General features: G+C 38.7%; 2 protein-coding genes across 2 annotated transcripts in view; one reads left to right on the forward strand and one right to left on the reverse strand.

Annotated features, from left to right (window-relative positions):
• Nucleotides 1-7511: 7511 nt before the first annotated feature.
• The window catches only part of ANKRD45 (ankyrin repeat domain 45), a gene marked incomplete at its 5' end in the record, with an annotated part of 49937 nt that continues 32095 nt past the window's right edge, over nucleotides 7512-25353 (forward strand). Inside the window, 2 exons of the mRNA XM_079728453.1 lie at nucleotides 7512-7863; nucleotides 16022-16189. Of these exons, the coding sequence (XP_079584579.1) occupies nucleotides 7512-7863; nucleotides 16022-16189 (520 nt within the window). The remainder of the gene's footprint in view (nucleotides 7864-16021; nucleotides 16190-25353) is intronic.
• Nucleotides 23896-25333, reverse strand: TEX50 (testis expressed 50; the record flags this gene model as incomplete). The annotated part of the gene is given in 3 exon segments (XM_079728454.1): nucleotides 23896-24009; nucleotides 24011-24097; nucleotides 25010-25333. Coding segments are annotated over 3 exon segments (525 nt in total).

The raw sequence follows: 25353 nt of genomic DNA on the forward strand, positions 1-25353 counted from the left end.
GCTGGAGGGGAGTGGGCTTCAACCGCGGCGTCCTTAGTCTTTGTCTTTGCCCCGAGCTTTGCGTAGCCGGTCACGCTCCGCGGGCGGTCCCTCGGGCTTCAGGCGGAAAGGCGAACTATGGTGCCCAGAAATGACCGGTACCCCTCCGCCCCACCTCCGTGTTCTCGCCCTGGGGCTGCCACTGTCTGTATCCTCGGGTCTAACCTTTGTTTAATCCTGGGAGCCCAGGGCTGCCCTTTGAGGCCTTTCCCTTGAGCTGGGACTTAAAATCCTTAAGGGACTACATTTTTTGAAGAAAAAATTCAATTGGCTTAAAAGGCCCTTAAGATCTGTTCCTCTACCACAACTTCATAGTGTCTTGTCTGCCTTCCTTGCCCTTTGTTTATGCTAATCCCATTACTTAGATTGTGCTTTTCTCCTCCTTTTAAGACTCCTGCTCTTCCATACTGAAGTGTCACCTCTTCTGCGAAGCCTTTCCGGGACCTCCCCATTCGGGAGTCTAATTTAGAGGTCCAGCCTCTTTACTCTCCAAGCACCCTTTGCTTATGTCCATTATGCCCCTTATCTCACTCTGTCATTGCTGATTTACTTGTGTCTTTCCCACCAGACTGGGATGCCTGTGGAGTAGGGACCTATGTGATTTTCTATTATTATTATTGCCTTAGCAGCCTCAAAAGAATTCACACTTAATAGTTAAAATTCACACTAATTCAGTAAGGCAGAACTAGTCTTAATTCACAATTGAGGAGAGTAAGTTCAGAAAACTCACATAATTAATAAAATAAATACAAGAATCAGGACTAAAGCATGGGTCTTCTGACTCACGGTCATTCTGCCTTCAGAGTTCCAGCCTTCCCTCTCCCCTCTCCACGCTCATTTTCTATGTGAACGGTTGGTTATATGTAGTGGGGTTGCAATTCTGATTCATGTTATAACTATTCTGGGCAAAGAAAGTATCTATCCATACAGTAAATATTATAGGTATAGTAAGAATTAGAACTTAAAACTGAGAATTAAAAAAAGTTTATTGTTTTAACAATAACACAAATAAACCCACTATATATTAAACATAAGTTACATATTTCTCATGGGAAAAACTGTTTTCTAAAACAAAAATGTTAGTGAGTTAAGTTTTTTCAATATCTAGAATGTTGATAAAAGGAAGAAAGGAAAAGCTATGTTAATATGATCACTCTGTTACAACTTATATTCACAGTAAAAATACTTTAAAATATTCTAAATCTTCTATGTTATAAGAAGAAAAAACCCATAGAAAATAGAATTCTTTGCTCTGTCTTCAAAGGACAATATGATGAAAGGCATAGTCAGCAATAGCCCACCAAACACATGAGAGTTTACTTTTATTCTCCTAATTAGATATTGTCTTTCAAAAGTTAGGCCTAAGGATAAATGGCCTACAAGACTTCACTTTGTCCTTTTATTACAGAAAGGCTGATCCTAGTTCAGTCTAGATTTGGATTAGAGCAGTCTTGGGAGCTTAACCATAGAGTGGAGTGGCTTGAGGGTTAGTCTTAGTGCAGTGGTTCTCAGAGTATGGTCTGAGAATCCCTGGAGATCACTAAGACATTTTCAGGGAGTCTGCCAGTCAAACTATCTTCATATTAATTCTTCGATGTTTTTTGCCGTTGCACTCTCATTCTCTCACATGTCACAGTGGTTTGCTAGAGGCCACATGATATGTGGTATCACAATATCACACATCATTGCAGAGAATGCAGAAACAGATACGAGAATCCATCTGTCTTCTATTAAGCCAGACATTAAAGAGATGTGCAAAAATGTAAAATAATGCCACTCATCAATTTTTTGTCTTTATATAGTTATTTTTTATAAGCTGTACTTTTGTGTTAACATGTAATTGTTTTAAGATGAATTAATAAATATTTTAAAGATTTCTCAGTTTTAATTTCTAATATGGTAAATACAGATAGATATAACCCTCATAAACAAAAACTTTTGGTGTTCTCAATTTCTAAGAGCGTGAAGAGCCCTGAGATCATAGAATTTGAGAACTGCTGCCCTAATCATATTACTTCTGGATTGATATGGAAATTAAGCTCTATTCAAGGGTGTACCAAGGGTAGCTTTTAGTATTCTGGCCTGAATCGTATTCCTAGATTTGATCTAATTTATCTCCACATCTCTGAATTAACCTGTGATTAGATTGATCTCTAGATGCAGAATAATCAGTCTGTAATCAAGTGTTCGGTGGTCGTAGAGTAGAAAGTCATTTACTCAAACCCTATGTAGGAAAACTGTGTATTAAAAAAAGAAAAGAACTCATAGAATTACCATCTTGTCTTTTGCTTCATGGATGCTTTTGCTCTAGGAATGACAGTACAATGATGATGATAAGGTCTGCATACCAAGTGCTCACCATGTGCTTAGCACATGCATCATGTGATTTATTTTAAGTCTCAGAATAATCGTATAAACTAGGTTCTAGTGTTATTCCTAGCAGAGATTAGGTAAATTTCCCAGTATTATGTAGCTAATAAGTTACAGGGTTGCATTGTGTACTCAAGTCTTTCTAACTCCAAAATCCATTGCTCTTGGATGTAAAGAAAAGCAGGGGGAATTGCAAGCCTGATGTTAAGAGTTATTGAATGCATACAAGCCAGGAATTGTGGTAAGTCTGAAAGTGACACAAGAGAAACGTAAAGCTTGATACTTGCTCCTATCCAGTTTGCAGTCAAATTGAGTTGGTGTTTTAAGTACTTGAAACAAATAGAAAATAATACAATACCATATTTGGTAGATTGTATGGTACAGAATATATATAATGACCTTTGAAGTTCAGAGGAGGGAGAGGCCTGGGTACATTCTAGAGAGTAGTGAAGAAACGTTTTAGGAAGAAGGTAGGTTTATAGCTTGGCCTACGTAGGATTTGGCTAGTAGGAGTGGAGGAGGAAAAAAAAAGCTATTCTAGGCCTAGCAGGAATACATCTGAAATACAAATAGAATTTTCTCAATATCTTCAAGGTCTCATGTCTGGGCCCCTGATGGGCCAGTGAGGAAAGGCATTTCAAACACATCCTGCCTCTATTCTCTAAGGTTTGAATATGGATATCTTTAGTACAATGTTCCAGAATATCACGATATTAGTAAGGTGACAAAATAATTTATTGTGTAGTAGTAGTGGACGTTTTGAGAGTGAAAGAGGATGCTATTAAAAATCACACCAGGGCTGGGGTTTCCCTGGTGGGGCAGTGGTTAAGAATCCGCCTGCCGATGCAGGGGACACAGGTTGGAGCAGTGGTCTGGGAAGATCCCACATACTGTGGAGCAGCTAAGCCTGTGCGCCGCAACTGCTGAGCCTGCGCTCTAGAGCCCGTGCTCTGCAACAAGAGAAGCCACCACAATGAGAAGCCCACCCACTGCAACAAAGAGTAGCCCCCACTCACAGCAACTAGAGAAAGCCTGTGTGCAGCAACGAAGACCCAATGCAGCTAAAAATAAATTTAAAAAAAAAAATCACACCAGGGGAAGAGATGTCACTGGAACTGTCCTGGGTGCATGAGGACATATGTCCACAAGCACATGTTGTCTAACTTCTGTTAGAGCCTCTCTTGTTGATTTCGTAGTAGAGTTTCCGTAGTGGTTATTCAAGGCTAATATTTCTTCACACTGTGGGTTGCAACCCATTAGTGGGTCATGAAATCAATTTAGTGAGTGGCACCCAGCCTTAAAAAATAGATGGGATTAAAAACATCAGTATGTTACATGTAGTAAGGATAAATGATATTTTGTTTAATTATATGTATGCAAATATACCCATAAATGCAATGTGCCCAAGATAAAAATGTCCATTACTACTGAACAATGAATTCTTTGGTTACCCTATTAATAGATGTTGTATATGTTTACATGTATAATTAAAACAAGATATGACAAACTATGCTATGTATTATAATTGAAGTAATATATATGTATTTGGATGGGACATCTATCTCATGGTCTAAATGAGCAGTGCAAGCTCTAGGTATCAGGCTTGCAATCCAGTGAGAAGGAATTGCACTTTTCTAGAAGTTACATACTCTCAATACAGATTTACTTACATCTTGTTGTTTACTACTTGGACATATAGCCACACCATATTACAAGAGTGCCTGGGAAATAGTTTTATTCCAATATAAATATTGGTTAAAACAAGTATGGTTAAAAGAAAAGAGGGAGGGAGATTAGATTTTGAGAAAGAACTAGTTATCTGAGTACTCTACTTACCAGGGGCCCACATGATTAGGGAGGCTGGATGAGCAGGAACCAAGGGAGCTCTGGGGGGCTCACACCACAAGAACCGCAGCATGTTCTCATAGCAGGAAGTTCGATCAGTACACTGTTGCTGTCACTTGTGTTGAATGTCCTTCAAGTAGCCTCATGTCCTTGTGGCCCACGTTCAAGAGTCAAGATCCTGTTTTTTTATATGTAGAAGCTAAAAAACCCCAAACTCATAGGTGCAGAGAACAGATTGGTAGTTGCCAGAGGCAGGTGTAGGGGGTGGGTGAAATAAATGAAGGTGGTCAAAAGGACTTCAGTTGCAAGATAAATACCTTCTAGGGAAGTACTGTACAGCATAGTGACTATAGTTAACAATATTGTATTGAATTGAATAAATATTGTATTTGAAAGTTGCTAAGAGATTAGATCTTAAATGTTTTCGTCACAGGAAAAAACTTTTTTGTAACTATGAGAGGTGATGGATATTAACTAAATGTATTGTGGTTATCATTTTGCAATATATACATAGATCAAATCATTATGTTGTACACATTAAACTAATACAGTGTTATATGTCAACAACAACAAAAATAATACAATGATTAACAGCAACAACAACAAAAACTCAAGATCCTGGGACTTAGTAGCTGATTGGCTGAACCTAACTTATGTGCCTGCTCCCAAGCTTGTGCTGAGATGGAGAGAAGGAGGATCGTGCCTCTCTGGCTTCTGTAGTGGGAAGTTAGCTTTAGCTTTATCTTCCATTAAAAGAATTTTTTAAAATGGAGATTGGGATTCTTTAAGGAAGTGAGTGTGTGTGTGTTTATGTGTACAGGGATGTGTGTTGGGAGGGTGGATAGTGGATGTCAGGCACTCAAAGGATTATAAGTTTCCTCTATATTCATTCTGTAAAATGAAGGAATTGACTAAAACAGTCTCAAAGATAAGATTTGGACCAAATTTTATAGTGGAGTCATGATTGATTGGTTAACTCAACTCCCATCCCCAACCCCATCTACCTTGCTTGCTTCTGTTATTGAGGCAGGAAAGTCAAGAAACTTTTTTTTTTCCTTCTCTTAAATATAAGGAAACAATCTGGCCTTTGAGATATAACTGGAAGTTTGTTGGGTCTTGTTAGGAAAGATTTTTTTTTTCGCTTTACTCTCAAAAGGGATGAATGCCACTAGTGTCCTCAGGGGGATTCCCCCTTTTTACTGCCATAAATGCAGACATGATGCCAGGAATTATGAGTCATCTGGTCACCATTAGGCAACAGCCATGATGATGAAAGTCTTATGAACTGTGATAGAATAGAAAAATAGAGCTTAGATCTATATTTTTGAGCTGCTGAACCATCTCCACCTTTAAACTTCCTGCTATGTGAGAAAATCATCTCCTACTTTTAAAAGTCAATCCTATTATTTTTCTATTATTTGCAATCAGAGAATTCCTAACTTCAACAGATTACAAGTATTATACACATTTAGTGACGGTAGAGATTAATATAGGGCTATGGTATAAAGAGATATTATTCTGTCTAACTAGATTTCCCTTCCTTCTGAATTGTGAATGACCAAATCTTGCCAATTCTTTATGGTGCAGCTTAAATGCCATATTCTTTACTAGAAATGTGATTCCCTTATCCCATTTCCTGCATCTTTACTCACCCCCTCAACACTATCCTGAATCTTGTGTTCAATCTTGCTTTTCTTCTTCTTTTTAAAATAGTGTTATTGTGCCTACTTATAGTCCTAAAAAGTCTATTTTAACTTAATTTAATTTTTATTATTTTAATTTTTTCCTTGTTGGTTATTTATTTTCAATATAGCAGTGTGTACATGTCAATCCCAAACTCCCTAACTGTCCCTCCCCCCATCCTTCCCCCTTGGTAACCATAATTTTAATTGCTTTGAACTTTACAAAAATATATCTTGGTATATTTAATCTTTTGGATTTACTTTTTTCAGCTAATACTGTATTGCTAATATTCATTCATATCGTTGTGTGCCTTAGTTATTTATAGCTGTATAACAAACTATCCTCAAAGTTGGTAGCTTAAAATAGCACATTCAGTATCTCACAGTTTCTCTGGGTTAAGAATCAGGGCACAGCTTAGCTGGATCTTTTACTTCAGGGTCTCTCAGGAGGCTGCAGTCAAGGCATTGCCTGGGACCACAGTCATCTCAAAGTTCAACTGGAGCAGATCCACTTCCAAACTCATTCAGTGGTTGGTGGCAGAATTAAATTCCTCACTGGCTGTTGTACTGAGGGCCTCAGTTCCCTCTGGCTGTTGGCTGGAGGTTACCAGGAGGTGGGGTAGGGTTATGGGAGCCATATCAGAAGCTGCCTTCCACATAGTATATTACTGTAATTTGTTCATTTTAACTACCATATACAATTTTGTGTGAATATGCCACAGTTTATGCTCCTGTTCATAGGCATTGGTTTTTTTTTTCCTGCCCAGGATTTTTGCTTTTATGAACAGTGATGCTACAAACATTTTTGTACACATGAGGGAACCATGCTACTCTTCTCTGAATCATCCCCAATTTAATATGTGTTCTGACAGAGTGAGTACTATTAAGACTTACTTGATTAACTTTACCAGGACTTAATCTGGTCCCTTCTAAACTCCCATAGCACTTCATCTTTTATGATTCTTAGCACTTGTCACCATTTATTACACTTATTTTGTACATGTCATATTTTCTCCTTTGAAATAGTAAGTTGTTAAAGGCAGGAAATAAATTAGATTCTTCTTTATAATTTACATAGTGCCTATACAGCACTTAGTATATTAGTAGGCTTTCAGTAAGTATTACTGAGTGAATGAATTCTGTCTAAATGTCAGTGCCTGATTTTTAAGTTCTTAATAATCTGGCTTCAGTGATCCAGCTGTATTTCTCACTTCTCCCCACCATGGACCCTTGTTTAGGCAGGTGAGCCTCTTTAACATTCTCTTTCAATCTTTTCCTAATGAATCTCACCCACGTTGATATTTCTTCTCCTGTTCCTACTGAATTTACTGTTTACATCACACATTCAGCATTTTAGTATATATTCAGGCAGTGTGTTGGTGCACAATAAACTTTATTGATTGAATGGATGCAGTATCTTATTTTATAACTGGTTTATTTTGAACCAGTTAAGTACTTTCATTTCATTCAGTTGACTGAATGTCAGTTGAGTGATCAAACAAACAAATAAACAAATACTGATTTGTTTGAGTAGATTTCTATTACTTTTTTTGGTCTCAGGTATTTTTGGAGTTAATGGAGTCAGAAGGACCCCCAGAGTCAGAGAGTTCAGAAAAATCAATATTTTTCTCACAGCAAGAAGAAGAGGAAGAAGATGATAGTGAAGAAGAAGAAGAATCCAAAGAAGCAGAGGAAACTGCCACCATTAATCCCCTCTTACCCCCTGCTCTCACAGGGGATGTAGAAGGTTTGCAGAAGATTTTTGAGGATCCTGAGAACCCTCACCATGAACAGGCCATGCAGCTACTCTTGGAAGAAGACATCGTTGGGAGAAATTTGTTGTATGCAGCTTGCATGGCTGGGCAAAGTGATGTGATTAGAGCTTTAGCCAAATATGGTGTGAATCTGAATGAAAAAACCACCAGAGGTATTTTGTCTTTTTTCTCTTATCAGTATTACTTATGACTACCTAAAGATGCTATGTATTATCTTTAAATTTGGATAAATTTGATGTGCCTGCTTTATATTTTGCATATGTTATGTGTGTGTGTGTTTATATATATATACACACACATATGAATGTGTGTATATGCATGTTGATGTATTTAGTATAGCATAGTAGTTAAGAACACAGAATTCACTATTAGCTGTGTGACTAGGGCAAGTTACTTAACCTTTTTGTGCCTCTGTTTCATCTACAAAATGGGGATGATTGTATTTTCTTTATAGGGTTTTCCTTATAGGTTATGAGGCTTAAATATAAAGTTGGTATACAGTAAATGCTCAATAATATTATTATCTCTTTCCTTTGAAGATTTATTCATTTTTGTAGTCATTATCCAATTAACTCTTTAAATTCAGTCACTTGTTTTTTCAGATTGCAAATATAAAACATGGTCATTGTAGAAAATAAAACAGTGATCTTTAGCAAATAGGGACTGTACATATTCTTCATGCTCACATGGAACAATTTAAAAAATTGATATGTTAGGCCATAAAGGAAGTGTCTACAACTATCAAAGAATCCTTAGCATGCAGTCTGTGGTCTCTGACAACAATAAAATAAAATTAGAAAATAGTAACAAAAAGATAACTGAAAATCCCTGTAATTTCAGAAACAAAAACACTTTAAATTATCTGTTGGTGACAAAAGATATAATAGAAATTATGAAATATTTAAGTGGCAACAGGATCTAGTTATGTCAGAACCTGTGGAATAAAACTAAAATAAAAATTCTAATATAATGCATATATTAGAATATAAGAAATATTGAAAATTAGAAAGCAGTGCATTTAACTCAAGGAGTTAGAAAAAGAACAACTGAAAATCCAAAGAAAGAAGAAGAGAAAATAATAGAGTAAAATAATGACATTGAAAATAAAGAAACAATAGAGAAGGAATTCCCTGGTGGTCCAGTGGTTAGTACTCCACTCTTCCACTGCAGGTGTCCCAGGTTCAGTCTGATCCCTTGTTGACTAAGATCCCTGATCCTGCAAGCTGTACAGTGCAGCCAAAAAAAACCCACCAAAAAACAAACAAACAAAAAACACAATAGAATCAACAAAACCAAAATCTGGTTTAGTGAAAAAGAGTTGAAAAACCTTTGATAATATTGATAGTTTTTGATATGTGATAGAAGAAAGAGAGAGCATAAACAACATTTGGAATTTTAAAAATTAAGCATTCACACAGGAAAAACTAAGATTTAAAAGATTACTAGAAAGTATCATAAACAACTTCATGACAGTACATTTGAAAACTTGGATGAAATGGACAATTTTCCAATAAAATATAAATTACCAAAATTGATTCAAGAAAAAACTAGGAACTTGACTAGAACAATAGTTATTTAAAAAAATTGAATAAGTAATCAAAATCTGCCTCTGTCCCACCCCCACCTAATTCCAAACTCAAATGTTTTAAAAGGTAAGGTTTACTACACTTGTAGGGAAAAAGTAATCTCTAGCTGATACAAAGGTTCCAGAGAATGTAAAGAGAGTTGGAAAACTACTTAACTTATTTTATGAGAGATAACTTTTATAGCAAAACTAGTTAAGGACAGCACTAGAAAGGAAAATTATAGGCCAGTCATTTAATAACACAGATGCAAACATCTTAAATAAAATATTAACAAATTGAATCTAAGATTGTGTGTTAAAACATTTATTGGACTAGGTTGGGTTTATCCCATTAATGCAGGATGGTTTTAACATTAGAAAAAAATGTTAGTATAATTCACTACATTAAAAGATTAAATAAACAAAACCACATGATCATATCAATAGATGTAGAAAAGTCTTTTGAAAGAAAATGCAGCACTCGTTCATGATGAAAGCTTTTAGGGAAATAGGAACAGAAGAAACCTTCCTTAAGGCTATTGAAAACCTGAAGCAAACTTACCTAGTATTGAATCTTAGCTATGACTTGGGCAAATTATATAACCTTTCCATGCTACAGTTTCTTTACCCAAAAAGTGGGACTAATAGTCATATCTAAAATACATAAAAGAAAATGAGAGCCCCAAATCAATATCTGACAGTGTGCCTCTAATACTATTCAAGGAAGGTGGTGTTCTGACTAATTGATATGACTATTGCCATCCTCTTGTTAGGTATTTTCCAGTGTGTGGATATAGGTGTACAGTCTTTCCAGTTTGATGATGTGCTCTAAGATAATCCATTTCTTCATTCTGGTATCATGCTTGCCATGAAATCTTGTTTAGCAGAGGTTGAAGGTGCATCCTGCTTGCTTCGTTCTACTTATAGTAAAATGGAGAGGAGAGAAATGGAGAGAACTGGTAAATTAAAAGGAACCAGGACTTGATGATTTGGGAAATTCTAAGCTTATTTGGCATTCCATGAAGATGATTTTATAATGGAAAGTATGCATGAACTGGCCAACCTAATTGTACCAATTTGGCAATTATTATTTTAATCATTATAAAATAATGAATTACATTACAGTTTACCAGTAAATTTCTTGTTTGGTTAGTATTGACTCAGTTCCCATGAGCTTGTTCATGTGGGAGAGCAGATCAATTCAGGGTTTAAAAAATTTTTTTTGTGAGAACATTTACGTTCTACTCTCAGCAAATTTCAGTTATACAATATAGTTATTAACTATAGTCATCATGTTATACATTAGGTCCTCAGACCTTTTTCATCTTATAACTGAAAGTTTGTACCCTTTTACCAACCCCTCCCTGTTTACCCCACCCCTCAAGCCCCTGGTAACTACTTTTCTACTCTGTTTCCATGGGTTTAACTTTTAATTTTTATTTTAGATTCCACATATAAGTGATACCATGCAGTATTTGGCTTTTTCTATCTGGCTTATTTCACTTAGTATAATGCCCTTGAGGTTCATCCACGTTGTCACAAATGACAGAATTTTCTTTTTTTTTTAAAGGATGAATAATTGTGTGCGTATATGTGAACACTATTAATTTTAAGAAGCCATTGGCCTAAAATTAAGGGACTTCTGGGTGAAGAACTGCAGGTAGATATCTCTAAAGTAAGAAGATGTATGCCATTTATTTGTGGATGATACTCAGATGGATAGGAAGGAAAATGATTTTCCAGGTGATTGATGGATCACATTTGCTTTCAGGATTTCTTTTCCTTTTAAATACTGAAGAATTGGACACTTTTTATCCAAAGGGAGGAGAATGAAACAGTTCTTACAGTCTCAGCTCTCTGTACTACTGACTTCTTGTGTATTGGGAAGTGCCTTTTTTTCTGTTTGAGCCAAGGACAGGTGTGTGCAGGTTGCAGTTTATTGATGGTGGAACCTCCTCTGGTCCTGGCAAGGCTTTGGTCTCTAAACCTGGCCATACTCAAACAGGCATGATCGGAACTAATTACTGTTTTAAACTCTGTCTTTCCATACAATATGCAAACATTTGTTAAGGATGGAGGACTAGACAGGTCTTGTGCTGGGAACTGGGGAAAGATGAATGAATTCAACAAACTTGGACAAGTTCACAGTTTAGCAGAAAACAGATGTGTAAATAGATAATTAATATACAGTGGGACAGGGTACAGTGGTAGCTCAGAGGAGAGATTAGTCAACTTTACATGGAAGTGTTGGACATGGTCAAGGAAGGCTTCACAGAGGAGGTGATATATTGAATCTTTTTTTTTTTTTTTGGCTGCACCGCACAGCATGCGGGATCTTAGTTGCCTGACCAGGGATCGAACCCGCGCCCCCTGCAGTGGAAGCGTGGAATCTTAACCACTGGACTGCCATGGAAGTCCAATATATTGAATCTTGAAGACTGACCAAGAGTTTACCAGACAAAGGAGGTTTAAGGATTGGTCATGGCAGGCAGTATAGTAACTGTAGTATCAGATTTTAGTGTTACAATATTGTTGTTATTCTGGTATACTTACCCACTATTTTAGGTAATGAAATGCTGGCCTTTTTATGGGTATAATAGCTTTATTTGGTATTTAAAAAATATGATATCAGAGTCATTTATGGGTTGAGAACAATTTCAATGATTTAATTGCTCAGTGTATATAAAAAGACAAACTGAAGATTACAAACTTAAACGGTCCATATTGTGGTATTACAAAATTTCTATTGTAAGAATAATTCTTAAGTTCACAAACTTCCCAAACAAGTAGAATGTGAATCTCATAGTTTTGAAATTGATCAGGAAACTGAAATGGAATCTCTCTCTGTATATGTGGAAACTAAAAAAGACAAATATGAACCAGCAATGTTTTCTTTGGCTATAAAGATTACAACTTACTCTCAATAAAAAGATTGCCATTCTATCAAAAAAGCAAAAAGCTGTTCGGAGATATCTCTCTCTTTTAAAATTAGAGTTGAGGTAATTCGAAGGAAAATATTTGGTATTGGTTTATAACTACTTCCAACTAATATTGAGTGAGAAAAACTTCAGTAGCTGAAAAAACTTGTACAGAAATATCCTGTTGATACCATTGACACACTTAAAAAATCAAATAATGTTTTATTTGCAATTTTCATGATTATACTTTCTTCATTTTTATAGTATTTGTGTTTTTTAAAATTAATCAATTAATTAATTTTTGTCTGCATTGGGTCTTCGTTGCCGTGTGGGCTTTCTCTAGTTGTGGTGAGTGGGGGCTACTCTTCGTTTTGGTGCGTGGGCTTCACATTGCGGTGGCTTCTCTTGTTGCAGAGCACGGGCTCTAGGCACGCGGGCTTCAGTAGTTGTGGCATGCGGGCTCAGTAGTTGTGGCGCACAGGCTTAGTTGCTCCGCAGCATGTGGGATCTTTCCAGACCAGGGCTCGAAACCGTGTCCCCTGCATTGGCAGGCGGATTCTTAACCACGGTACCACCAGGGAAGTCCCTAGTATTTGTTTTTTAATCTTTAATTTTGATTTGTTTTATCTGACAATTTATATTGCTAATAGAATGACAATATATACTTAATATTCCTGTTTGATAGTTATGCTTTTATCTGATATTTTATGCTTATACATTTTCATATTTAAAGTGTATTAGTGGGCTTCCCTGGTGGCGCCACGGTTAAGAATCCACCTGCCAATGCAGGGAGCACGGGTTTGAGCCCTGGTCCGGGAAGATCCCACATGCCATGGAGCAACTAAGCCCGTGTGCCACAACTACTGAGCCCGTGTGCCACAACTAGTGAAGTCCGTGTGCCTAGAGCCCGTGCTCTGCAACAAGAGAAGCCACCGCAATGAGAAGCCTGTGCACTGCAACAAAGAGTAGCCCCCGCTCGCCACAACTAGAGAAGGCCTGCGTGCAGCAATAAAGACCCAATGCAGCCAAAAAATAAACAAATAAAAAGTAAATAAATAAATAAAAAATAAAGTGTATTAGTTACACTAATTAAAAAAATGAATTCTGAACTCAGTTTTACAAAATACCAGTATTAATGCTAAGTAAATATAAAATTTATACTTCTATTTTTAATTTTGCTACTGTAATTACTGTATCAGAAAACAGCATATGCAGAGTTATAGAGGCATGAAACAACATGATTTGGGGAATTCAAAGAGTCTGGTACTGCTGGTGGTATGCAGATTGTGAAAAATATTCTAGGTAGGTGAGTATTTTGCTCCATGGCCTATTACTTGTTTGTGACTATCATCATTGGAGTTTTTGACCTTATTAATGACCTTCATCAATTTATAGCAACCTTGAGAAAAGTACTTATCCTCTCCATGCTTTTGTTTCCTCATCTATAAATGAGAAAAATACTCGTGCCTACGTCATAGGATTGTAGTGAGGATTAAATGAGTTGATACTTGTGAAGCACACAGAACAGTGCCTGCATAGAGGAAAAAGATTACTTTTCTTCTTATCTGATCTTTTGCCTTACTGTGAACTACCTACTCAGTTGACTCTCTCTATTTAGTAACCAGTAGTCTTCCACAAAGAAATTATTTTTCTCTTAGAACCAATCCCAATTTTTCAGAATTCCATTTATGGTCCCTTTCTTCGTGCTGGGATTTCTAAATGTAACCTTCTGTATCTCCCTTCTGGGATCAAGTACTCATTGCCAATATTATGGGAGAACTTTAGGAAAATCCCCTTCTTGTCTGGATGCTTTTGAAATCATCTTATTTAAATGTTCTTCTTTTCCTGGGAAGGCTATGGGGTTCATATAGTACAAAGATCTGTGTGTTTTCTTCTAGAAAACACACCATCTCTCACAAGGGGAAAAAGAAAACATACAATGGTTTTTTTAAACCCATGGTTTAAACCCATAGGTTTTAAATTCCTTGGTCAAAGCCTGTGTCTGTTTAGAAATCATGTTTTCTTGTTTTTAAACTATGTATATTAAAATATACGAAAAACATTTAGATGTTACTGCTGGCCTGGCCTGTAACTTGAGCCTTGAGAAACGCAGTATCAGGACCCAGACTGTCTCATTTGGAATGGCCTCCTGCTCCTGCCATTGCAGTGTCGTTTCCATGGACAGCGTCCCCCTCTCCCAGCGAACCAGGGGCCCTGGGCCGTTTGGCTGAAGAAATGCATCTTTGGAAGGCAGGAACAATGAAGGCTGGTATCTGGGTAATTCTTGGCCCCCCATTTTGTAGGGGCTAAAGCCATGATCACATTCTTGGGCCAGTCTTTATCTCTTGGTGTTCTGAAATGTCTCACTGTTGTAACATTAAAAAAAAGAGTTGGGGGCTTCCCTGGTGGCACAGTGGTTGAGAGTCCGCCTGCCGATGCAGGGGACACGGGTTCGTGCCCCGGTCCGGGAAGATCCCACATGCCGCGGAGCGGCTGGGCCCGTGAGCCATGGCCGCTGAGCCTGCGCGTCCGGAGCCTGTGCTCCGCAGCGGGAGAGGCCACAGCAGTGAGAGGCCCGCGTACCGCAAAAAAAAAAAAAAAAAAAAAAAGAGTTGGGCCAAAGAGGGGAGGTAATTCCACTTTTGGCTGATCCTGGAGTAGCTTACTTCATGCTCCTTTTGATTCCTTATTAATTCTTTATTATCCCTTCTGGTTATGATAGCCTCAAGACAAAGATCCTTTACAACTTGGTCTGAGACCCAGGACTGTGGGAATGTGGTAAATAGGGAGCCAAGGGAGAGGTTTCTGAAAGGAAGTGGAGGAGTCCTTGTTCTTTCTTTCCCTACTCTAACCAGTGGCAGACATTTGAGTGCTATTTCCTTTTCCTTATAAACCTTTTATTTGGCAACAGATCTGGGTTTGATTTTGCTTTGGCTGCTTACTACCAGTGTGGCCTTGGGCAAGGTATAGTCTTTCTGATCTGCACTTTCCTCTGTATCCTTTAATGGGGCTGATAATACCTACCTCATAGTGTTAGTGGAAGGATTAAATGAAGTAGTAACCCATAAAGTACCTAGTACTTAATACATTTAATACATGCTAGTTCATTCTTTTGCTCAACGCTTCTTGTAGTGCTACATGCCTCTTTGGCCAGTTAAGTGAATCACAAATGTATCCTCGTGGGTAAGTTAAAACAATCAGTTTTGACTTGATTTTTTTAAACCAGTCTGAAAAAATTTTAAAGATGCCGCCCATGTTTTTCACCTTTACAATTATACCTCATGGTAGTTGCCTCAGTAAATCTAAGAAATAGCTTTCTAATTGGATAGGTCATAATTTCCATTTTAATTCAAATGATTAATTTCCAAACCAAAGGCATACCAGTTGTAGTAATTTGTATGATTGTGTTAGCAATAATAGAATAATTAGAGTTGATGCAGATTCCTTAGACTAAAGTCATAGGTCTAATTGTGTTCCAGTAGATGACTGTTAGGGAGATTGCCATCTTCCTTAGAAGATGTTGAAGAGCTCAGAGTTGAGATTGCCTGTGTTGGTGCCTTGTGTTCATCACTTACTGGCTGTGTTCCTTGGGGAAGTTTAGCTTCTCTGGACCTCTTTTTCCTTATCTGTAAAATAGGGATTATAATAGTTCTGACCTCATAGGGGTTTTTATGAACTAAATGAATTTACTGTATGTAAAGCACTTAGAATAGTGCCTAGCCTGTAGTAATTGTTCAATACCTGATTGCCATTGTGATCTTCTAGTCCATAAAATACCCTAAAACAGCACAGTCTTCTTGACCTGACCATCCTCATTCTGTTTGTTAGGTTACACACTCCTACACTGTGCTGCAGCCTGGGGTCGTTTGGAAACTTTGAAAGCACTGGTGGAATTGGATGTTGATATAGAATCTCTGAACTTCCAGGAAGAGCGAGCTCGAGATGTTGCTGCTCGGTATTCCCAGACTGAGTGTGTTGAGTTCCTGGACTGGGCAGGTAAGGAAACTCACAAGGTAGTAGAAAACTGACTCAAGTTACAGGGTTATAGGCTATGTATTTAACAAAGCAAAGAGGTGATTAACATTTTCACCTTCTATCAAGATGTTTTATTTGTAGGCCTAACCATAGTCACTGGTGGTGATAATACGTGAAATCTGCCTTTTTTGTTGTTGTTGCTATTTTGCTATTGGCCTAAAACATTGTACTTAACAGAAACTATATTGGTTGGAAGCTGGTTGATTTATCACCTTCTAACAATTTCACCAATAATTTTCTATAAGAATATATGTATAAAATATGTTCAAGGCCATTCTCTGAGAGACCTAGGCGGAGTGGACCATTCCTTAAATGTTTTAAAAAAATGGCATACTTGAGGAATATATTTGATTCCCCAGGTAGAAACAATTGTAATAATTTAAAATGGTTTGCTAGGCAAAATTAATCTGTGGTGGTAGAAGTCAGAATAGCATGTATCATTGTGGCATGAGGGGCACTTCTGGGGCATAATATTTTTTTCTTAATTTGGTTGCTGTTTACAAGGTGTGCTCATTTGTGAAAATTCATTGAGCTGTACACTTATAAATTTTGTACATTTCTATATGTATGTTATGCTTTAATCAAAGGTCAAAAAACTATGTACTGTTTTTTTTTTTTTTTGGCGGTACGCGGGCCTCTCACCGCTGCAGCCTCTCCCGCCGCGGAGCACAGGCTCCGACGCGCAGGCCCGGCGTCCACGGCTCATGGGTCCAGCCGCTCCGCGGCACGTGGGACCCTCCCGGACTGGGGCACGAACCCGTGTCCCCTGCATCGGCAGGGGGACTCTCAACCACTGCGCCACCAGGGAAGCCCACTATGTACTGTTTTGAGTTTCACTAATATTTTTCTTGCATCATTTCCGTAATCCTGTAGAATAGAGCTTAGAGATTTCACGAAGATATACCTGTGTAATTATGTATGCTTACAAACATTGGTTAAAAAACTAGTACTAAGGAAGTTCATGGCATTCATTTTACATAGTTATCTGCATTTGTGTTTTTGTAGCAAGCATTTATTAAATGCCCACTATGAGCATAGCACCGTTGTGGTACAATTAATTGTTCCTGCCCTCTGGACATTTGTTAGGTGAGGGATGATAACCTACAGACACACTCTAGAGTTAAATAACAATATCAGAAAGACTATAATTAAGGGTTAAAAGAGGCAGAGCAGGTGGTACATGCTATGGGGTGGTCAGAGAACATGAAGTCAGAGCATGGTGGAGTTGAGGTGGGCCTTGAAGAAAGGGTGGGATTTGCATACACAGTGTAAGGGGAAAGGGTGTGAGCAAAATCTTATGAATGAAAGTGACATGTTGGGGAAAAAGTGATGAGATTGCCTTACTAGAATAGCAAGTCATAATTTACACATCTAGGCTACAGCACAGGCAGAAGTACATGGGCTTTTGAATCAGATTGCTTGAGTTTAAATACTGGTGTCTCTACTTGAAACCTATGTGACCTTGGACAAGATACTTAAATTCTTTATACTTCAGTCTTAATTTCCAGAAAAGGGAGCCAATAATAGTTCTTACCTCTTGCGGGCGTTGTTGAGAGAATGAGATGAGATGATATAAAGAACTTAGCACGCACAACGCCTGGTGTGTGATCACACTCGAAGAATGATGCTACTATTATTACAGTCAGATTATACTCCCAAATGTCAGGCTAAGGTGATTTCATTTCTGTAGCTGTTGGAAGCCACTGAAAGATTTTACGTAGACGAGGAAGGGGATTAGAGTGATATTTAGGAAGATTCATATGGCAGCCATAAGGAGCTTGCTTATTAGTAAAATGAGAAGGGTACTGGGAGAATTAATAGAAGTAAGGAAATTGAGGGAAGGTAGCACATTTGGGAAGAAAAAGATGAGTTATACTTTGTAGATTATTTTATACATAATTGTCCACTTGTATTGAGTATTTTCTAGGAGCATTATTTCTGTCAATACCTTCGATTTTGTGATTTTATATATATATATATGCAAAAAGAAAATAGTGAAGAATTTAATTCATCCCTTCATGAATAGTTATTGTAGGTGAAATTCACATTATATAATTTAAAATCCTTTTATTTTTTAAAGATCTTTATTGGAGTATAATTGCTTTACAGTGGTGTGTTAGTTTCTGCTTTATAACAAAGTGAATCAGTCATACATATACATATGTTCCCATATCTCTTCTCTCTTGTGTCTCCCTCCCTCCCACCCTCCCTATCCCACCCCTCTAGGTGGTCACAAAGCACAGAGCTGATCTCCCTGTGCTATGCAGCTGCTTCCCGCTAGCTATCTATTTTACGTTTGGTAGTGTATATATGTCCATGCCACTCTCTCACTTTGTCACAGCTTACCCTTCCCCCTCCCCATATCCTCAAGTCCATTCTCTAGTAGGTCTGTGTCTTTATTCCCGTCTTACTCCTAGGTTCTTCATGACTTTTTTTTCTTCCTTAGATTCCATATATATGTGTTAGCATACAGTATTTATTTTTCTCTTTCTGACTTACTTCACTCTGTATGACAGACTCTAGGTCCATCCACCTCACTACAAATAACTCAATTTCGTTTCTTTTTATGGCTGAGTAATATTCCATTGTATATATGTGCCACATCTTCTTTATCCATTCATCCGATGATGGACACTTAGGTTGCTTCCATGTCCTGGCTATTGTAAATAGAGCTGCAATGAACATTTTGGTACATGATTGTTTTTGAATTATGGTTTTCTCAGGGTATATGCCCAGTAGTGGGATTGCTGGGTCATATGGTAGTTCCATTTTTAGTTTTTTAAGGAACCTCCATACTGTTCTCCATAGTGGCTGTATCAATTTACATTCCCACCAACAGTGCAAGAGGGTTCCCTTTTCTCCACACCCTCTCCAGCATTTATTGTTTGTAGATATATATATATATATTTTGTGGTACGCGGGCCTCTCACTGTTGTGGCCTCTCCCGTTGTGGAGCACAGACTCCGGACGTGCAGGCTCAGCGGCCATGGCTCACGGGCCCAGCTGCTCCATGGCATGTGGGATCCTCCAGGACCAGGGCACGAACCCGCGTCCCCTGCATTGGCAGGCGAACTCTCAACCACTGCGCCACCAGGGAAACCCACGTTTCTAGATTTTTTGATGATGGCCATTCTGACTGGTGTGAGATGATATCTCATTGTAGTTTTGATTTGCATTTCTCTAATGATTAATGATGTTGATCATTCTTTCATGTGTTTGTTGCCAATCTGTATATCTTTGAAGAAATGTCTATTTAGGTCTTCTGCCCATTTTTGGATTGGGTTGTTTGTTGTTTTGTTATTGAGCTGCATGAGCTGCTTGTAAATTTTGGAGATTAATCCTTTGTCAGTTGCTTCATTTGCAAATATTTTCTCCCATTCTGAGGGCTGTCTTTTGGTCTTGTTTATGGTTTCCTTTGCTGTGCAAAAGCTTTTAAGTTTCATTAGGTCCCATTTCTTTATTTTTGTTTCTATTTCCATTTTTCTTGGAGGTGGGTCAAAAAGGATCTTGCTGTGATTTATGGCATAGAGCGTTCTGCCTATGTTTTCCTCTAAGAGTTTGATAGTTTCTGGCCTTACATTTAGGTCTTTAATCCATTTTGAGCTTATTTTTGTGTATGGTGTTAGGGAGTGTTCTAATCTCACACTTTTACATGTACCTGTCCAGTTTTCCCAGCACCACTTATTGAAGAGGCTGTCTTTTCTCCACTGTATATTCTTGCCTCCTTTATCAAAGATAAGGTGACCATATGTGCGTGGGTTTTTCTCTGGGCTTTCTATCCTGTTCCATTGTTCTATATTTCTGTTTTTGTGCCAGTACCATACTGTCTTGAGTACTGTAGCTTGGTAGTATAGTCTGAAGTCAGGGAGCCTGATTCCTCCAGCTCCATTTTTCGTTCTCAAGATTGCTTTGGTTATTCGGGGTCTTTTGTGTTTCCATACAAATTGTGAAATTTTTTGTTCTAGTTCTGTGTAAAATCCATTTTTGAAGAATGACCCATGGTATTTAAAAAACACAATCCAGGAACAAATTTTGCTGTAACTTTTCTGAAAGTTGGGGCTTATGGTGTTGAGTTTCATTGGTTTTGTTACCAAATGCAAGTCCATGTGCCTGACGTGCAGTGAGGCCAAGCAATACCGAAACGTTGGAGTTTGGGGCAGAGAAAGGTTTATTGCAGGGCCATGCAAGGAGATGGGTGGCTCATACCTTAAAAACCCCAAACTCCCTGAAAGCTTTCAGCAAAGCCCTTTTATAGGAAAGGTGAGGGAGGGTCATGGTTAGTTGTTGCAAACGTCTTGGTGTCAGATTCTTTGTTCTTGAGGTCAAGTCATGGTCAGGTCACAATGTTCCTCTAAACCTCCACCAAAATAAACGTTATTCTTTGTTCTGACAAGAAAGAGCGAGGTCCCAAGGCTCTACTTTCGTCCTCTGAGGTCCAGACCTGGCCAAGAAGAGGGGTCCCTGCATGGGCCGGTTACCCTGCCGGGGAGTGTTTGTCCAGCACCCAGTCTGAGTCCTCCCGCCAGTGCCCAGCCCCGGCTGAGGAGGCAGATCTCAGCTGGCAGAACCCTTAGGGCCAGGTCCCCAGACCCTGCCCAGCCGTCATCACTGAGGAAGCCAGCTGCCCAGGACCCAAGTGGCCCTCTGACTCCTCAGCGCACCCAAACAGTGGCCGGGACCCATGGAGATGTCACCGCCCTTTGGTCGAGGAGGTGGGGATGGGGGAGAGGTTCGCTGCTGCTTCCAGGCCTGGGCCTGGCCAGTGGGCGGCTTTGGCGAGGGCTCTGGAGCTCTGCGGGACACAGCCCTCATCCTGTCCCTGGGCCTCCCAGCTCACCCGCCAGGCCCGAAGCCAGAGGGCCTGGAGGGCCTGAGGGAGAAGGACGCGATCCACCTCTCACTGCACTCTCTGCCATGAGGACCACTGTGAGGCTGACTGTTGGCGGAGCGGGACCTCTAACCGCCAAGCCAACAGTCATGCTAAAGGCCGCGTGCCCGCCTCACTTTCCATCTCCCTAATGTCCATCTGTTTAGTTTGGGTCCTTACAGTCTTAGGGGAATTAGACCTACCATTTCCTAGTGATGAAGATAAGAAGACTGTAATACTATAAACTAGTCTTCTGTTTCCAGATCAATGATGGGATTGCAAGGATTGGCGCTTCATGGTAATGTAGCTGTGAATTGTCAAAACACAAACTACTCAACATAAAATGTAACATTTGTTTAATTCAGACTGAACAAGAGTATAAACCACTTCCATTTCTTGCTCTAATGATGAGAGGTTTATGGGGCTGAGGACTCCCTACCCCAGAGACTCCTCTATACTACTGAAAATTTGACTATTAGAGATAAATTTCATTGGGTCTTCGAGGTTCATAGACTTTTGAAGTGTTTGAGGGTCCTCCATTAATAGAGATACATATCAGTGTTCTCTTAGAGGGAATTAGTTGACATTTCAGAACTCTGAAGGTACGGAGCAGACATTCATGGAAATGTGGGAGTAGGGTTGTGGTTAGGAAGAGTGGAAGTAAGGAGGGGAGTGGAAAGTGGAACCATAAACAAATTTTTTTATCTCTTCCCTCTTGCATCTCCCTCCCTCCCACCCTCCCTATCCCACCCCTCCAGGTGGTCACAAAGCACCGAGCTGATCTCCCTGTGCTATGTGGCTGCGTCCCACTATCTATCTACCTTACGTTTGGTAGTGTATATATGTCCATGCCTCTCTCTCGCTTTGTCACAGCTTACACTTCCCCCTCCCCATATCCTCAAGTCCATTCTCTAGTAGGTCTGTCTTTATTCCTGTCTTACCCCTAGGTTCTTCATGACATTTTTTTTATTCTTAAATTCCATATATATGTGTTAGCATATGGTATTTGTCTTTCTCTTTCTGACTTACTTCACACTGTATGACAGACTCTAGGTCTGTCCACCTCATTACAAATACCTCAATTTTGTTTCTTTTTATGGCTGAGTAATATTCCATTGTATATATGTGCCACATCTTCTTTATCCATTCATCCCATGATGGACACTTAAGTTGTTTCCATCTCTGGGCTATTGTAAATAGAGCTGCAATGAACATTTTGGTACATGACTGTTTTTGAATTTTGGTTTTCTCAGGGTATATGCCCAGTAGTGGGATTGCTGGGTCATATGGTAGCTCTATTTGTAGTTTTTTAAGGAATCTCCATACTGTTCTCCATAGTGGCTGTATCAATTTACATTCCCACCAACAGTGCAAGAGGGTTCCCTTTTCTCCACACCCTCTCCAGCATTTATTTATTTATTTATTTATTTTTTGTGGTACGCGGGCCTCTCACTGTTGTGGCCTCTCCCGTTGCGGAGCACAGGCTCCGGACGCGCAGGCTCAGCGGCCATGGCTCACGGGCCCAGCCGCTCCGTGGCACGTGGGATCTTCCCAGACTGGGGCACGAACCCATGTCCCCTGCATCGGCAGGCGGACTCTCAACCACTGCGCCACCAGGGAAACCCATCCAGCATTTATTATTTCTAGATTTTTTGATGATGGCCATTCTGACTGGTGTGAGATGATATCTCATTGTAGTTTTGATTTGCATTTCTCTACATAAACAAACTTCTAATAATCCACAGTAACCCAAGGCAGGCACTGTTCTCTTCTGTTATTTATAAAGACTGTAGCATTATTTATTACTGTACAAAGGATTGTTTTTTTAAAAGTTTTTTTCCCCTTATATTGATGGGAGGTATATTATAGATCTGGTATATTTTTCTGGGATTCTTCAACATGTTGTTAAGAAAATCTGTCCTAGTCTCTGACCAGTCTCTCAGCTTTTGTTTGGAAAATATGGAAACCATTCATTAAAAAAAAATTGAGATGACTGATCAACAAAAGTGTGGAATATTTTAAAAAACTGAGGCATCTTATCAACAAAAGTTTGAAATTAAAAAAGTGGTGATACTTAATTCCTCATTTATTTTACTGAAAATGGAAACATTTATACTTTAAAAAATTAATCTGGGGGCTTCCCTGGTGGTGCAGTGGTTGAGAGTCCGCCTGCCGATGCAGGGGACACGGGTTTGTGCCCCGGTCTGGGAAGATCCCACATGCTGCCGAGCGGCTAGGCCCGTGAGCCATGGCCGCTGAGCCTGCGCGTCCGGAGCCTGTGCTCCGCAACGGGAGAGGCCACAACAGTGAGAGGCCCGCGTACCGCAAAAAAAAAAATAAAATAAAAAAAATTAATCTGTTCCTTAGTATTTCCATACCATTTTAACAATATGAGATGGGAAATTAAACATCTCAGTGTGGCCATAAAATTTGCTCAGGTAACTGAGAAAAATCACAAATATTATTTAAATCAGAGATTTACTGAAACACTAAATGAAGATTCTGTTCTACAGATTGCTTAATGATTAGTAATCTAATGCACTGAAAAGGACAAAGCATTTAAACATGAAGCAGTGATCGTATACAGTCTTTCCCCAGTACTTTTAATGAGTATGGAGCCAGTTTAGCTGAATAGAAATCACTGTTCAATCCAGACTTTGTTGGAAAGTTTCAGTAAAGAACGTGGCAAAAAATTTACAAAGGATCCCAAAGAACCATTTTTGTCCTTACATGAGTTCTCGCAATAGATTTCTTGTGTAGTCTTCATAATGGACTGAGCTATATTTGCATATGGATATGTCTAGTATCCTCTGGCTCCTTCTCCTTCACTCTTCTTCCCCTTTAGTTTTTGGTGCTTGACTTTCTTAGCTGGAGGATGATGGGACACTTGATTCAGGTACTTGGTGATAATGCATTGATGTTGTGGCCGCCAGTCTGCAGTCATAGATGGGCTGGCTTTCTAGATCATTACCAGCTGTATCTAAGGAGGCTTGTTTCTTCAGCTAAAAGGAGAAAAAAAAATAGAGATTTTTTTATTACTGTAGTTCAAATTAAATTTGTTTTCTGGATATATACACTTAAACTCCAAATACCACATGTTACTTATTTATGCAAAGAAAAAGTTACTGTAGATGAAAGGTATAAATGCAGAAGAAATGCTCTTTTTTATATGCCCTTGGGTAAGGTTATAGCGATCATTATCACCATTGGCAAACATTTAATAAGTACTTTCTGTGATTAGAGCATTCTGCTGGGAGAAATTATTTGAATATTAGTAAAATATTTTCCTTTAGTAAACAACCTTAAGGTATAATGTGATAAATCGTAGTCATTTTATAAATATCTAATTGTTGTGAAGGTCATTGAGCTTTTAAGATTGCCTCAAAATATGGTGTCACTGGCAAAGTGGGAAATTAGTTTGAGTGCTATTTTCCAGAAAGTTATACTGAAATTAGAAATTAGTTTACAGCCTATTAAAAAAATACATGCCGACTTTTGTATCCTTAGCTTTCTTAGACAGATCGGGAAGGGATCTAACAAGATGTCGTTCCATATCCTTAATTTTATGGATCAGGCAGCTGAGAAAGATACAGTGACTTACCTAAGGGCTCAGACAGATACCTTCACTTCCTATGCATTCTACTCATTGTAGCTCACTACTTTCTTGGTGTGTTTCATAACTTGAAATAATCTATCTAAAATTAATAGGTTATTTTAAGGACCTTCTAATTGAGTACACCTTTGCTGAACACCCGACATATGCAAGAAACTGCTACATGCTGGGGATGAATGGTGGAAATTGGGGAGATTATGAAGAAGAATAAGACATGGTTCTTTCTCTCAAAGAAGATGATAATCTTTCTTTTAAACTCTTTGATATTCTATAACTATTATTATTTGCATCACTAATTCACCTTTTTTTGGTGTTTCTTCCATTTCACCCACAGGTAATGAGCAGAGAAAACAGACAGGATTAAAAAGAGAGCTTGTACTGAAATATAAATAAGATGTAAACAACTCTGAAATATATCCATACTAGCAAAATTGTAGCATAGTTTGTCCAGAGGGTAAGGTAGACAGTGAGATGGAGAGGGCTTAACTTTCAAATAATGCATTTCTTCTGGAAAAATTTCCCATCCAACCTTTCTCCAGGTAGTACCATCACAAATGCAGAAGAGCTCCCTGAAGAAGCAGATAAACAACAGAGGAAAAATCAGGAATAGTCCTTGAGAAGGCATCTTTCTTTCTCAAATGGAAG

Source organism: Hyperoodon ampullatus (genome assembly GCF_949752795.1).
Source record: "Hyperoodon ampullatus genome assembly, chromosome: 2".
In the NCBI taxonomy this organism is placed as follows: Eukaryota; Metazoa; Chordata; class Mammalia; order Artiodactyla; family Ziphiidae; genus Hyperoodon; species Hyperoodon ampullatus.